The sequence below is a fragment of the Solanum dulcamara genome, chromosome 10 (genome assembly GCF_947179165.1).
Source record: "Solanum dulcamara chromosome 10, daSolDulc1.2, whole genome shotgun sequence".
NCBI classification, from domain to species: Eukaryota; Viridiplantae; Streptophyta; class Magnoliopsida; order Solanales; family Solanaceae; genus Solanum; species Solanum dulcamara.
In genome coordinates this window covers 73,421,183-73,434,343 of record NC_077246.1, presented here as the reverse complement: position 1 = coordinate 73,434,343, position 13,161 = coordinate 73,421,183, and the positions used below count along the sequence as shown (strand labels likewise).

At 36.1% G+C, this 13,161-nt stretch overlaps 4 protein-coding genes across 4 annotated transcripts; 2 read left to right on the top strand and 2 right to left on the bottom strand.

Moving 5' to 3' along the window:
• The first annotated feature begins 553 nt into the window (after positions 1–553).
• Positions 554–2,309, top strand: LOC129871754 (zeatin O-xylosyltransferase-like). The gene has a single exon (XM_055946736.1). The coding sequence runs from the start codon at positions 753–755 to the stop codon at positions 2,184–2,186; it is 1,434 nt and encodes a 477-aa protein (XP_055802711.1). The 5' UTR covers positions 554–752; the 3' UTR covers positions 2,187–2,309.
• Positions 2,310–4,107: 1,798 nt separating this feature from the next.
• On the bottom strand, positions 4,108–5,804 carry LOC129870422 (zeatin O-glucosyltransferase-like). The gene has a single exon (XM_055945212.1). The coding sequence runs from the start codon at positions 5,706–5,708 to the stop codon at positions 4,254–4,256; it is 1,455 nt and encodes a 484-aa protein (XP_055801187.1). The 5' UTR covers positions 5,709–5,804; the 3' UTR covers positions 4,108–4,253.
• A 732-nt stretch (positions 5,805–6,536) lies between these two features.
• On the bottom strand, positions 6,537–8,306 carry LOC129870320 (zeatin O-xylosyltransferase-like). Its single transcript, XM_055945054.1, has one exon. It carries the CDS (start codon positions 8,205–8,207, stop codon positions 6,750–6,752), a length of 1,458 nt encoding a protein of 485 aa, XP_055801029.1. The 5' UTR covers positions 8,208–8,306; the 3' UTR covers positions 6,537–6,749.
• A 2,511-nt stretch (positions 8,307–10,817) lies between these two features.
• LOC129870349 (zeatin O-xylosyltransferase-like) lies at positions 10,818–12,615 on the top strand. Its single transcript, XM_055945107.1, has one exon. It carries the CDS (start codon positions 11,012–11,014, stop codon positions 12,506–12,508), a length of 1,497 nt encoding a protein of 498 aa, XP_055801082.1. The 5' UTR covers positions 10,818–11,011; the 3' UTR covers positions 12,509–12,615.
• The last annotated feature ends 546 nt before the right edge of the window (positions 12,616–13,161 follow it).

Here is a 13,161-nt window from a genome sequence, read left to right as displayed (position 1 = left end):
GCATTAGTTGGGAAAAAAATTGTGTTTAAGTAAAATAACAAACATACATATCAATTCATAGTTAAATTTCCATAGTTGAGACATGTATTTACTTTATTATATTTTGAATCACTTTAGTTAGAGTCAAATTCAGAATTTAAAGTTTTTGGATTCTAAAATTCATTATATATACATATTTAATGAATTTCTCGACAAAAATATATATAGTTTTGCCGTTTGGATCACCAAAGTTGTTCCAAATTTGTACTTCGCATGCTAGCTCTGCCTCTGCTCTGAATGAAAATTCTTATTCTGTCACTAACCACAAAGTTTCATGAATTAAAATAAAGATAAATTTTTCCACTAAACAGTTATATGTTGTTATCGATTAACGTAACTGGTATAAAAAATAAATAAAAGTAATAATGGTATACTATTATTGCACAGTCAAAGATATTATATTATTATTATCTCACAATATAGAACAAGTTTTATGATATCATGATATACCACATTTTCTTTGTATTATTATCATCTCACATTTCAAGATTATCTTGAATCTGTTTTTCCTTCTTTCTTATGTATATTTATAGACCTTTCAAGAACAACTTTTTCTTGGAAGATAATCAAAATTTCCAAAGTCTTAATTCTGTTTACTTTTGTTCAGTTTCCATAGACTTTTTAAAACCAATGAGGTGTCAAGGGAGGATCTGACAAAAGTATGAAATTCTGATTTTTCGAAATCTTCCATAACACAAGCTCAATCAGGAGACATGAAGGATATGACAGAAGTACGAAATTCCGATTTTTCCACTAACATGTGTAGCAACATACAACAAGATGAAATAGCTATAGTCATGGTTCCATTTCCAGCACAAGGTCATCTCAATCAACTTCTTCAACTTTCCTGTTTAATCTCCTCATCATATGATCTTCATGTCTATTATGTTGGCTCAGTTACACATAATCGTCAAGCTCGGGTTCGAGCCAACGCCTTAAATCCATCAGACATAGCCAAAATCCATTTCCATGACATCCCAACTCCTGAATTTGCCTCACCACCACCTGACTATAATGCCTTGAGTAAATTCCCATCACAACTTCAGCCATCATGGGATGCTTCTATGCTTCTTCGCGAGTCCATTGCTTCCTTCTTACGCGATATTTCCTCAAAATCAAGACGAGTAGTTGTTGTTCATGATTCTCTAATGTCTTATAATGTTCAGGATGTTTCGTCCTTGCACAATGGGGAATCATATGTGTTTAATTGCATTTCAGTATTCACTTTGTACTGTTTGATGTCTTTATCTATGGGAATGTCTGTTCAACTTGAAGAGGAATTGGTTAAAAAGTTACCTTCCATGGAAGGAACTTTGACAGACAAAATCAAGAATCTTGGAGCTTCTCAGAGTCCATATATTGATATTAGATCAGGTGATATCCATAATACAAGCAAAATAATCGAAGACGAGTTTCTTGATTTGTTTGCACAAGTAGCAAGTAAGAAGGAGAAGAAACAATGGGCAATTGGACCAGTTTTGCCTACTAAACTCGATGGTCTCTCGAATAAGGAGAACATATGTTTGGAGTGGCTTAACAAACAACCATCAAGATCAGTTCTTTATGTATCTTTCGGAACAACAACTTCATTTTCCAATAGGGAAATCAAGGAACTTGCGATGGGATTGGAGCAGAGCAAACAGAGGTTTTTATGGGTGTTGAGAGATGCTGATAGAGGTGATATCTTTACCGGAGAAGCTAGAAGACTTGAGTTGCCGGAAGGATTTGAGGAAAGGGTAAAAGGGGTCGGGTTAGTGGTGAGAGAATGGGCGCCACAACCAGAAATCTTGGCTCATTCATCCATGGGGGGTTTCATGAGTCATTGCGGATGGAACTCTTGCATTGAGAGTATTACTATGGGAGTGCCAATAGCTGCTTGGCCTATGCATTCTGACCAACCAAAAAATGGTTTCTTGGTGACAGAAATGTTGAAAATAGGCCTGATTGTGAGGGAGTGGGAGAAACGCGAGGAGCTAGTGAGTGCATCCACCATTGAGAATGTCGTGAGGAAGTTGATGGCATCAGAAGAAGGTGATGCAATTAGGAAAAGAGCAGAAGAATTGGGAGAAGCAGTACGGCAGTCCACAGAGAAAGGGGGTGCTTCTCGAATGGAGTTGGATTCTTTCATCGCGCATATCACAAGATAGACTTGCTTTTTATGGCTATTGGTTAGATGATTGCTATGTATTTCTCTTTTAAGAGATAATTACTCTGGTTATAACATGAATAAATTTTTGACTATATGCTTTGCGAAATCTCGTTTACATATATACTTATGTTATTTATCTTTCTTTTGGATCATGAAAGAATTTTGGTTCATATTATTGCCTTGCATTAAATGTATTACTTTAACATGGACAAATTTTTCAAGAAAGTTCATTTTCTTCTGATTTTTGGGACTATATGAATAAACAAGTTGTACCCTTAGTTGGAAAAATCAGCTGTGGTGAACTTTTCAGTTCATCCAGAGTGATTGAAAGTTTGTATCTTGATTTAATGGCTAAGGAATTTGATGACATGAAACTATGGGCTATCTGTCCTTTCAACACCCTGGTGCTAACGGAGACGAAAAAGGCCTCCAACAAACACCCCACGAGTCCCTTTATTGACTTGACAAACAAGAATCAAACTCAGTTATTTTCGTGTCATTTGGAGCGACTACTTCATTGTGTGATGAAGAAATCAAAGTGATCACATTGGACTAGAGAAGAGTCGCCAAAAGTTCGTTTGGGTGCTCAGAGATGTTGACAAAGGAGATATTTTTACAAGTGAAGTTACAATCATGTCCTTTGGAGCTCCTATAGCAGCTTGGCCAATGCATTCAGATCAGACAAGGAATTCTCAACTTGTAACAAAGTATCTGAAAATTATTAGGCCATGGGCGCGTTGTGATGAACTTGTTACATCAGAGATAGTTAAAAATGCTGTGAAAACATTGATGACTTCAACAAAGGGAGATGAGATGAGGAATAGAGCAGTAAGTTTGCGCAATGCTATTGAAAATTAGTGATGGATGGTGGCATCAACCGCGCTAAGATGGATTCCTTCATCACTCACATTACTTGTTGAAATCAGATCTAGTAAGGTGGTAAATTAAAAAAATGTTATTCCTTTTGAGCGTGTAGTAGTCATTTTGAGTATTGTACTGGTGATTACACGATGTAAAATTTCTTACTATAGTGATATCAATTGCTTTTCTTTGCCCGTGGTTTTTTCCTTATTTAAAAAGGTTTCCACGTAAAATTCTTGATGTCATTATTTTCATTTTATTTCCATCATTTTGACCATATATATTTTCGTGTTGGTCCACATTTTCCCAACACAATCAACCAAAAAATGGTTTTAGAAATATTGAAAATAGGTCTGCTTGTAAAAACAAGAGATGGTAGTGAATGCATCCACCATTGAGAACGTTGCGAGGAAGTTAATTACTCCCTCTAATTCATATTAAGTGAATTATTTGAGAAGGCGATATAATTACACCTTGATTCTTTCATTGCTCATATTACAAGATAGATTTGTGTTACTCCAGATCAGTTAGAGATGTTTAACTGATGTCTGCTTCTTGCTGTTAGCTTACTTCCGCACATTAAAAAGTAAAAAAAGCTGTGCAACACAGCAGAACAGTTCTATCTATGTAAGGCAAAAAAAATAAATGGAAATAACTGAGATAAAGCATCAGTTATATAACCAATATGGATGAACAAAATTGAACAAAAACAACCAAAAATCTTGAAAAAAAAGGCAAAAACCATTGCAATTTATTTCATGATATGTGCCATGACAGAATCCATCACCATTCAATATGCACCCCCATTCTCTGTGGATCGCCTTATGGCCTCTCCTACTTACTTGCATTAATACAATAATATTGCAATGGTTCTTGCCTTTTTCCTTTACAAGTTCTTTAGTTACTTGTTCAAAATTTCTGTTTTTAGTTCAGAAAAGTTCATGCCTAAAATTTCTTAAATGATCTTGTAATGCTCCAGTACTACAGAATAACAGAAAATCTTATGGAGTACCTTATTTCATCATATGTGTTTAGCATATGGAAACAACTGAGAAATATAAAGTAATCATCTCACTGATAGCCATAAAAAGTTTCAGCTACTGAACATTCCAAAACCAAAGAAATATAAGGTAGTATAAACTAGTCCGAGCCAAGAAACAGACAAGTGACAGATAAACTTGAAGTTTCTGGTGAAAAAGCAAGTCTATCTTGTGATATGCGCGACAAAAGAATCCAACTCTATTCGAGAAGAACCCCCTTTCTCTGTGGAACATCTAATGGCTTCTCCCAATTCTTCTGCTCTTTTCCTAATTGCATCACCTTCTTCTGATGCCATCAACTTCCTCACGACAATCTCAATAGTGGATGCACTTACTAGTTCCTCGCGTTTCTCCCACTCTCTCACAGTCAGGCCTATTTTCAATATTTCTGTCACCAAGAAACCGTTTCTCGGTTGGTCAGAGTGCATAGGCCAAGAAGCTATAGGCACACCCATGGTAATGCTCTCTATGCAAGAATTCCAGCCACAATGACTCATGAACCCGCCTGTGGAAGAATGGGCCAGGATTTCAGGTTGTGGTGCCCATTCTCTTACCACTAAGCCTACTTCTTTTACCCTTTCCTCAAACCCTTCTGGCAGCTCAAATCTTCTAGCTTCTCCGGTAAAAATATCTCCTCTATCGGCTTCTCTCAACACCCATATGAACTTCTGTTTGCTTTGTTCTAATCCTATCGCGAGCTCCATGACTTCTCTATTGGAAAATGTAGTTGATGTTCCAAATGATATATAAAGAACTGATCTTGGAGGTTGTTTGTTCAGCCACTCCAAACATATCTCATTCCTATTCGATATAGAATCGAATTTTGTAGGCAGAATTGGTCCAATTGCCCATTGTTGTTTACTTTCTATTTGTGCAAGCAATTCAAGAAAATCGCCTTCAATAACTTTGCTTGTATTATGGATATCACCTGATTTAGAAGCCATATATGGACCCTGAAGAGCCATAAAGTTCCTGAGTTCATCAGGCATTGTTCCTTCAAGGGACGGTAGCTTTTTAAGCAATTCTTCTTCAAGTTGGATAGACATTCCTCTAAATAAGCATTTAAAACAGTACAAATTGAAAACTGAAATGCAATTAAATATATAGGATTCAGCATTGGGCAAGGAAGAAACATCCTGAACAGTATATGACATAGAAGGATCATGAACAACAATGACTCGTCTCGATTTCAAGGAGATATCGCGTAAAAAGGAAGCAATGGGCTTGTGCAGAAGCATAGATGCATCCCATAATGGCAGAAGATGTGATGGGAATTTGATTGAGGCATTAAAGACAGGTGGAGGTGAGGCAAATTCAGGAGTTGGAATGTCATGGAAGTGGATTTTGGCTATATCTGAAGGATTTAAGGCGTTGGCTCGAACCCGAGTTTGTCGGTTATGTGTGGCTGAGCCAACATAATAGACAGGAAGATCATATGATGAGGATATTAAACAGGCAAGTTGAAGAAGTTGATTGAGATGGCCTTGAGCTGGAAATGGAACCATGACTATAACTACTTCATGGTTTGGTAAATTCTCATAGCAACACATGGAAGTAGATTTATCGGAATTTCTTACTTCTGTCGGATCCTCCATGTCTTCTGATTGAGTTTTTGTCATGGAAGAATCAGGGTTATATATATTCAACCTTTCTTCTATAGCAAATCCTTCTCCTTCACATATCTTTTAGTACTGTTATTTTTGAAAATTATTGAATCTATGCACCTTCCAACTTGTTACAAGACAAAAGGACAATAATTATATGACAGTAAAAGTACGTGATGCATGACAGCTCACATCATAATTTTTTCTTAATAAATGATTTTGTCCCTATGTTAAAATTTTGCTGTTACTTTTTGTCCTACATGACATTGTTTTATGACAAAAGATTTTGTTTGTAGATCTTGTTTCACATTTTTGGCTATTTTTCTTTTTGATTAAATAAACTCTCAAATGACTATATGATTTTGATGTACCCATCTACATGAAAAGGTTGGATAACAATGTCATTTGTTCACTACAACTATATAAGATGAACATGGTTAAAATCATTATGTATAGCCTATAATTGCCTATGCACTTTGACCAACCAACCAAATAATGGTTCCAGAAATATTGAAAATAGGTCTGCTTGTATAAACAAGAGATGGTAGTGAATGCATCCACCATTGAGAACGTTGCGAGGAAGTTAATTATTCCTTCTAATTCGTATTAAGTGAATTGATGAGATATGACACATCTTTTGATTTGATATGCACCCCCATTCTCTGTGGATCACCTTATGGCCTCTCCTAGTTACTTGCTTTAATACAATAATATTGCAATGGTTCTTGCCTTTTTCCTTTACAAGTTCTTTAGTTACTTGTTCAAAATTTCTGTTATTAGTTCAGACAAGTTCATGCCTAAAATTTCTTGAATGATCTTGTAATGCTCCAGTACTACAGAATAACAGAAAACATACGTTGTTTGTCTTATGGAGTACCTTATTTCATCATGCATATGTGTTTAGCATATGGAAACAACTGAGAAATACAAAGTAATCATCTCACTGATAGATACTGAACATTCCAAAACCAAATAAATATAAGGTAGTATAAACTAGTCTGAGCCAAGAAGCAGACAAGTGACAGATAAACTTGAAATTTCTGGTGAAAAGCAAGTCTATCTTGTGATATGCGCAACAAAAGAATCCAACTCTATTCGAGAAGAACCCCCTTTCTCTGTGGAACATCTAACGGCTTCTCCCAATTCTTCTGCTCTTTTCCTAATTGCATCACCTTCTTCTGATGCCATCAACTTCCTCACGACATTCTCAATAGTGGATGCACTTACTAGCTCCTCGCGTTTCTCCCACTCTCTCACAGTCAGACCTATTTTCAATATTTCCGTCACCAAGAAACCGTTTATCGGTTGGTCAGAGTGCATAGGCCAAGCAGCTATAGGCACACCCATGGTAATGCTCTCTATGCAAGAATTCCAGCCACAATGACTCATGAACCCGCCTGTGGAAGAATGGGCCAGGATTTCAGGTTGTGGTGCCCATTCTCTTACCACTAGGCCTACTTCTTTTACCCTTTCCTCAAACCCTTCTGGCAGCTCAAATCTTCTAGCTTCTCCGGTAAAAATATCTCCTCTATCGGCTTCTCTCAACACCCATATGAACTTCTGTTTGCTTTGTTCTAATCCTATCGCGAGCTCCATGACTTCTCTATTGGAAAATGTAGTTGATGTTCCAAATGATATATAAAGAATTGATCTCGGAGGTTGTTTGTTCAGCCACTCCAAACATATATTGTTCCTATTTGAGATATGATGGAGTTTAGTAGGCAGAATTGGTCCAATTGCCCATTGTTGTTTACTCTCTACTTGTGCAAGCAAATCAAGAAACTCGCCTTCAATTACTTTGCTTGTATTATGGATATCACCTGATCTAATATCCATATGTGGAATCTGAAGAACTGTAAAGTCCTTCAGTTCATCAGGCATCTCTCCTTCAAGGGAGGCTAACTTTTTAAGCAATTCTTCTGCAAGTTGGACAGATTTCCCACTAAATAAACATTTAAAACAGTACAAATATAAAACTGAAACACCATTAAATATATAAGATTCAGCATTGGGCAAGGAAGAAACATCCTGAACATTATGGGACATAAAAGGATCATGAACAACAATGACTCGTCTTGATTTCAAGGAGATATCGCGTAAAAAGGAAGCAATGGGCTCGCGAAGAAGCAAAGATGCATCCCATAATGGCTTATGATGTAATGGGAATTTGCTCAAGGCATTAAAGACAGGTGGAGGTGAAGCAAATTCAGGAATTGGAATGTCATGAAAGTGTATTTTGGCTATATCTGAAGGATTTAAGGCATTGGCTCGAAGCCGAGCTTGACGATTAAGTGTGGCAGAGCCAACATAATAGACTGGAAGATCATATGATGAGGAGATTAAACAGGCAAGTTGAAGATGTTGATTGAGATGGCCTTGAGCTGGAAATGGAACCATGACTATAACTACTTCATGATTTTGTTTCAAGTTGTCAAGTTCATGGTTTGGTGAATTCCAATAGCTACTCATGGAAGCAGAAAGATCGGAATTTCGTACTTCTGTCAGATCCTCCATGTCTTCTGATTGAGTTTTTGTCCAAGTTATAGAAAATTCTAGTGTGTGGGTGTGTTTGTATATATGTAAGAGGATAGGATAACAAATGTGCGAAGGTAAGATGAGTACCTTCCACCTTTTTATAAGACAAAAGTTGCAACTTTGGAAGTATGTCAAGAAAAATATGTGGTGCAGAAGTATTGTGACCATATCTTATTGTTATTATAACATTTGTTAAGCTAAATTCCTCACATTCTCTATGAAAGAATTCCATGAGCCTTTGAAATCCAAACCTTTGAACCTGTGTGCTTCATCACTAATAGTGTTATTCATTTTGAATTATTGAACCTTGGTAATGTACAAGAAAAACAGCTAAAGCCAAGTTATAGCTCGACCTCTTACCCTTAATGAAAATGATCGTTCCATGCCACTAACCACAAACTTACATGAATTACTATAACTAATTTTTAAATACTGTTTTTCTTCTGATTTTTGGGAATATTTGAAGAATCAAGCTGTGAACTTTTCAATTCATCAAGTGATTGAAAGCTTGTACCTTGATCTAATGGCTAAAGAATTCGATGACACGAAACTATGGGCTATAGGTCCATTCCATCCCCTGGTGCTAACGGGGACGAAAAAAGGCTCCAATAAATGCCCCACAAGTCCCTTTATAGAGATGTTTTTACTAGTGAAGTTAGAAAAATCCATCTGCCTGAAGGGTGTGAAGAGAGAATAAAAGGAAGACCACAATTGGAAATTTTAGCACATAGTTCAACAAGGCGTTTTAATAAGTCATTGCGGATGGAATTCGTGTATGGAGAGTATGTCCTTTGGACTTCCTATAGAAGCAAGGACAAACCATTCAGATCAGCCAAGGAATTCTCAACTTGTAACAAACTACTCCATTTGTTTGTCTGATTTTGACTTGGCACGGAGTTTGTCTTAAGCTAAAGAATGTATTAAAATGTTCTTTAATCTTGTGATCTTACACATGTCACGTGAAAATTTGAAATTAAAGGGTTGCAGAAAAGGAAAGGGACATTCTTTTTTTAAATGAACTAAAAAGAAAAATAAGACAAACAAATTGAAACGGAGGGAGTATCAGAAAATGGGACTAATTGTTAGTCCATGGGCGCGTTGAGATGAACATGTTACATCATAAATGGCTGAAAATGCAGTGAGAACTTTGATGGATTCAATAGATGTAGATGAGATGAGGAAAAGAGCAGCAAATTTGAGCAATGCTATAGTGAAAATTTCATTAAAGAGAAGTCTCACTATACTACAAATGAGTCTATGCATTCACGATGTAAAAAATATGTACGCAAATCAGGTTACTTTATTTAGTAGGTATTGATATAACAAGTTAAATTACGCTGATAGTGAAAATATTCATTATATGATTTAAGTATAAAGTTTAAAACTTTAAATCCATTGCAAATAAAGTTGGTCTTTCCATTTTTATATCCATACACATTTTGTTTCTTTCTTCTTAGCTTTTTTGCTTGTCCCTTTTCTTTTGGACTGAAAGCCAAGTCATTTGATGTGAACTTTCTTGCAATTGTACAACACTCCAAAATTCTTGACAAACCCGTGGGCTTTGGTTTAGCGGTAAGAGCGCAATTTGGGATTTCTGGGTTAGGCTTACCCTACGGATTCAAACCTTGTCATGGACAAAAGACTGATATTTAAGTACCGATCAATATAATCCATCGAGTTTTGAACTGTGTCCCACTAGTACTCAAGGATTTCTTGATTATAACAAAAAATGATGTGTGTTTTTGCTTTTGAGTGAATCACGCGTGATAATAAAATTGGAACGATACAGAAAAGCTTGAAATGGCTCATACACGGATGATATTCATGGATGGATAAATAATATATTCTTATTTTTTTTAAAAAAAAGGGCATAAACGTGTGGGGGGGGGGGGGGGTCCATATAACTGGCTTTAGAATAGTAGAACACTAAACTATTTTTGCTATTTTTAATTTTTATTGAGTGTAACGAAATCAAATTTGGTGATAAAGACAAATGAAAAGGATGGATTAAGACATGTATTAGTTGGAAAAAAAATTATGTTTAAGTAAAATTACAAACATACATATCAATTCATAGTTAAATTTCCATAATTTTCGTGTGTATTTATTTTATTATATTTTGAATCCCTTTAGTTTGAAGCAAATTCAGAATTTGAGGTTTTTGGATTCTAAAATTCTAATATATATATACATATTCAGTGAATTTCTCGACAAAAATATATATAGTTTGGCCGTTTGGATCACCAAAGTTGTTCCAAATTTGTACTTCGCATGCTAGCTCTGCCTCTGTCCTGAATGAAAATTCTTGTTCTGTCACTAACCACAAAGTTTCATGAATTAACACAAAGATATATTTTTCCACTAAACAGTTATATGTTGTTATCGATTAACGTAACTGGTGTAAAAAATAAATAAAAGTGATAATGGTATACTATTATTGCACAGTCAAAGATATTATATTATTATTAGCTCACAATATAGAACAAGTTTTATGACATCATGATATACCACATTTTATTTGTATTATTATCATCTCACATTTCAAGATTGACATGTTGAAACTGTTTTTCCTTCTTTCTTATGTATATTTATAGACCTTTCAAGAACAACTTTTTCTTGGAAGATAATCAAAATTTCCAAAGTCTTAATTCTGTTTACTTTTGTTCAGTTTCCATAGACTTTTTAAAACCAATGAGGTGTCAAGGGAGGATCTGACAAAAGTATGAAATTCTGATTTTTCGAAATCTTCCATAACACAAGCTCAATCAGGAGATAGGAAGGATATGACAGAAGTAGGAAATTCTGATTTTTCTAAATCTTCCATAACACAAGCTCAATCAGGAGACATGAAGGATATGACAGAAGTACGAAATTCCGATTTTTCCACTAACATGTGTAGCAACATACAACAAGATGAAATAGCTATAGTCATGGTTCCATTTCCAGCACAAGGTCATCTCAATCAACTTCTTCAACTTTCCTGTTTAATCTCCTCATTATATGATCTTCATGTCTATTATGTTGGCTCAGCTACACATAATCGTCAAGCTCGGGTTCGAGCCAACGCCTTAAATCCATCAGACATAGCCAAAATCCATTTCCATGACATCCCAACTCCTGAATTTGCCTCACCACCACCTGACTATAATGCCTTGAGCAAATTCCCATCACAACTTCAGCCATCATGGGATGCTTCTATGCTTCTTCGCGAGTCCATTGCTTCCTTCTTACGCGATATTTCCTCAAAATCAAGACGAGTCGTTGTTGTTCATGATTCTTTAATGTCTTATAATGTTCAGGATGTTTCGTCCTTGCACAACGCGGAATCATATGTGTTTAATTGCATTTCAGTATTCACTTTGTACTGTTTGATGTCTTTATCTATGGGAATGTCTGTTCAACTTGAAGAGGAATTGGTTAAAAAGTTACCTTCCATGGAAGGAACTTTGACAGACAAAATCAAGAATCTTGGAGCTTCTCAGAGTCCATATATTGATATTAGATCAGGTGATATCCATAATACAAGCAAAGTAATCGAAGACGAGTTTCTTGATTTGTTTGCACAAGTAGCAAGTAAGAAGGAGAAGAAACAATGGGCAATTGGGCCAGTTTTGCCTACTAAACTCGATGGTCTCTCGAATAAGGAGAACATATGTTTGGAATGGCTTAACAAACAACCATCAAGATCAGTTCTTTATGTATCTTTCGGAACAACAACTTCATTTTCCAATAGGGAAATCAAGGAACTTGCGATGGGATTAGAGCAGAGCAAACAGAGGTTTTTATGGGTGTTGAGAGATGCTGATAGAGGTGATATCTTTACCGGAGAAGCTAAAAGACTTGAGTTGCCGGAAGGATTTGAGGAAAGAGTAAAAGGGGTCGGGTTAGTGGTGAGAGAATGGGCGCCACAACCAGAAATCTTGGCTCATTCATCCATGGGGGGTTTCATGAGTCATTGTGGATGGAACTCTTGCATTGAGAGTATTACTATGGGAGTGCCAATAGCTGCTTGGCCTATGCATTCTGACCAACCAAAAAATGGTTTCTTGGTGACAGAAATGTTGAAAATAGGCCTGATTGTGAGGGAGTGGGAGAAACGCGAGGAGCTAGTGAGTGCATCCACCATTGAGAATGTCGTGAGGAAGTTGATGGCATCAGAAGAAGGTGATGCAATTAGGAAAAGAGCAGAAGAATTGGGAGAAGCAGTACGGCAGTCCACAGAGAAAGGGGGTGCTTCTCGAATGGAGTTGGATTCTTTCATCGCGCATATCACAAGATAGACTTGCTTTTTATGGCTATTGGTTAGATGATTGCTATGTATTTCTCTTTTAAGAGATAATTACTCTGGTTATAACATGAATAAATTTTTGACTATATGCTTTGCGAAATCTCGTTTACATATATACTTATGTTATTTATCTTGCTTTTGGATCATGAAAGAATTTTGGTTCATATTATAGCCTTGCATTAAATGTATTACTTTAACATGGACAAATTTTTCAAGAAAGTTCATTTTCTTCTGATTTTTGGGACTATTTGAATAAACAAGTTGCCCTTAGTTGGAAAAATCAGCTGTGGTGAACTTTTCAGTTCATCCAGAGTGATTGAAAGTTTGTATCTTGATTTAATGGCTAAGGAATTTGATGACATGAAACTATGGGCTATATGTCCATGGTGCTAATGGAGACGAAAAATGGCTCCAACAAACACCCCACGAGTCCCTTTATTGACTCGACAAACAAGAATCAAACTCAGTTATTTTCGTGTCATTTGGAGCGACTATTTCATTGTATGATGAAGAAATCAAAGTGATCATATTGGACTAGAGAAGAGTCGCCAAAAGTTCGTTTGGGTGCTCAGAGATGTTGACAAAGGAGATATTTTTACAAGTGAAGTTACAATCATGTCCTTTGGAGCTCCTATAGCAGCTTGG

Coding starts and splice junctions, on each gene's coding strand:
- LOC129870320 (XM_055945054.1), bottom strand. CDS start 8,207: ATGGAGGATCTGACAGAAGTACGAAATTCCGATCTTTCTGCTTCCATG.
- LOC129871754 (XM_055946736.1), top strand. CDS start 753: ATGAAGGATATGACAGAAGTACGAAATTCCGATTTTTCCACTAACATG.
- LOC129870422 (XM_055945212.1), bottom strand. CDS start 5,708: ATGACAAAAACTCAATCAGAAGACATGGAGGATCCGACAGAAGTAAGA.
- LOC129870349 (XM_055945107.1), top strand. CDS start 11,012: ATGACAGAAGTAGGAAATTCTGATTTTTCTAAATCTTCCATAACACAA.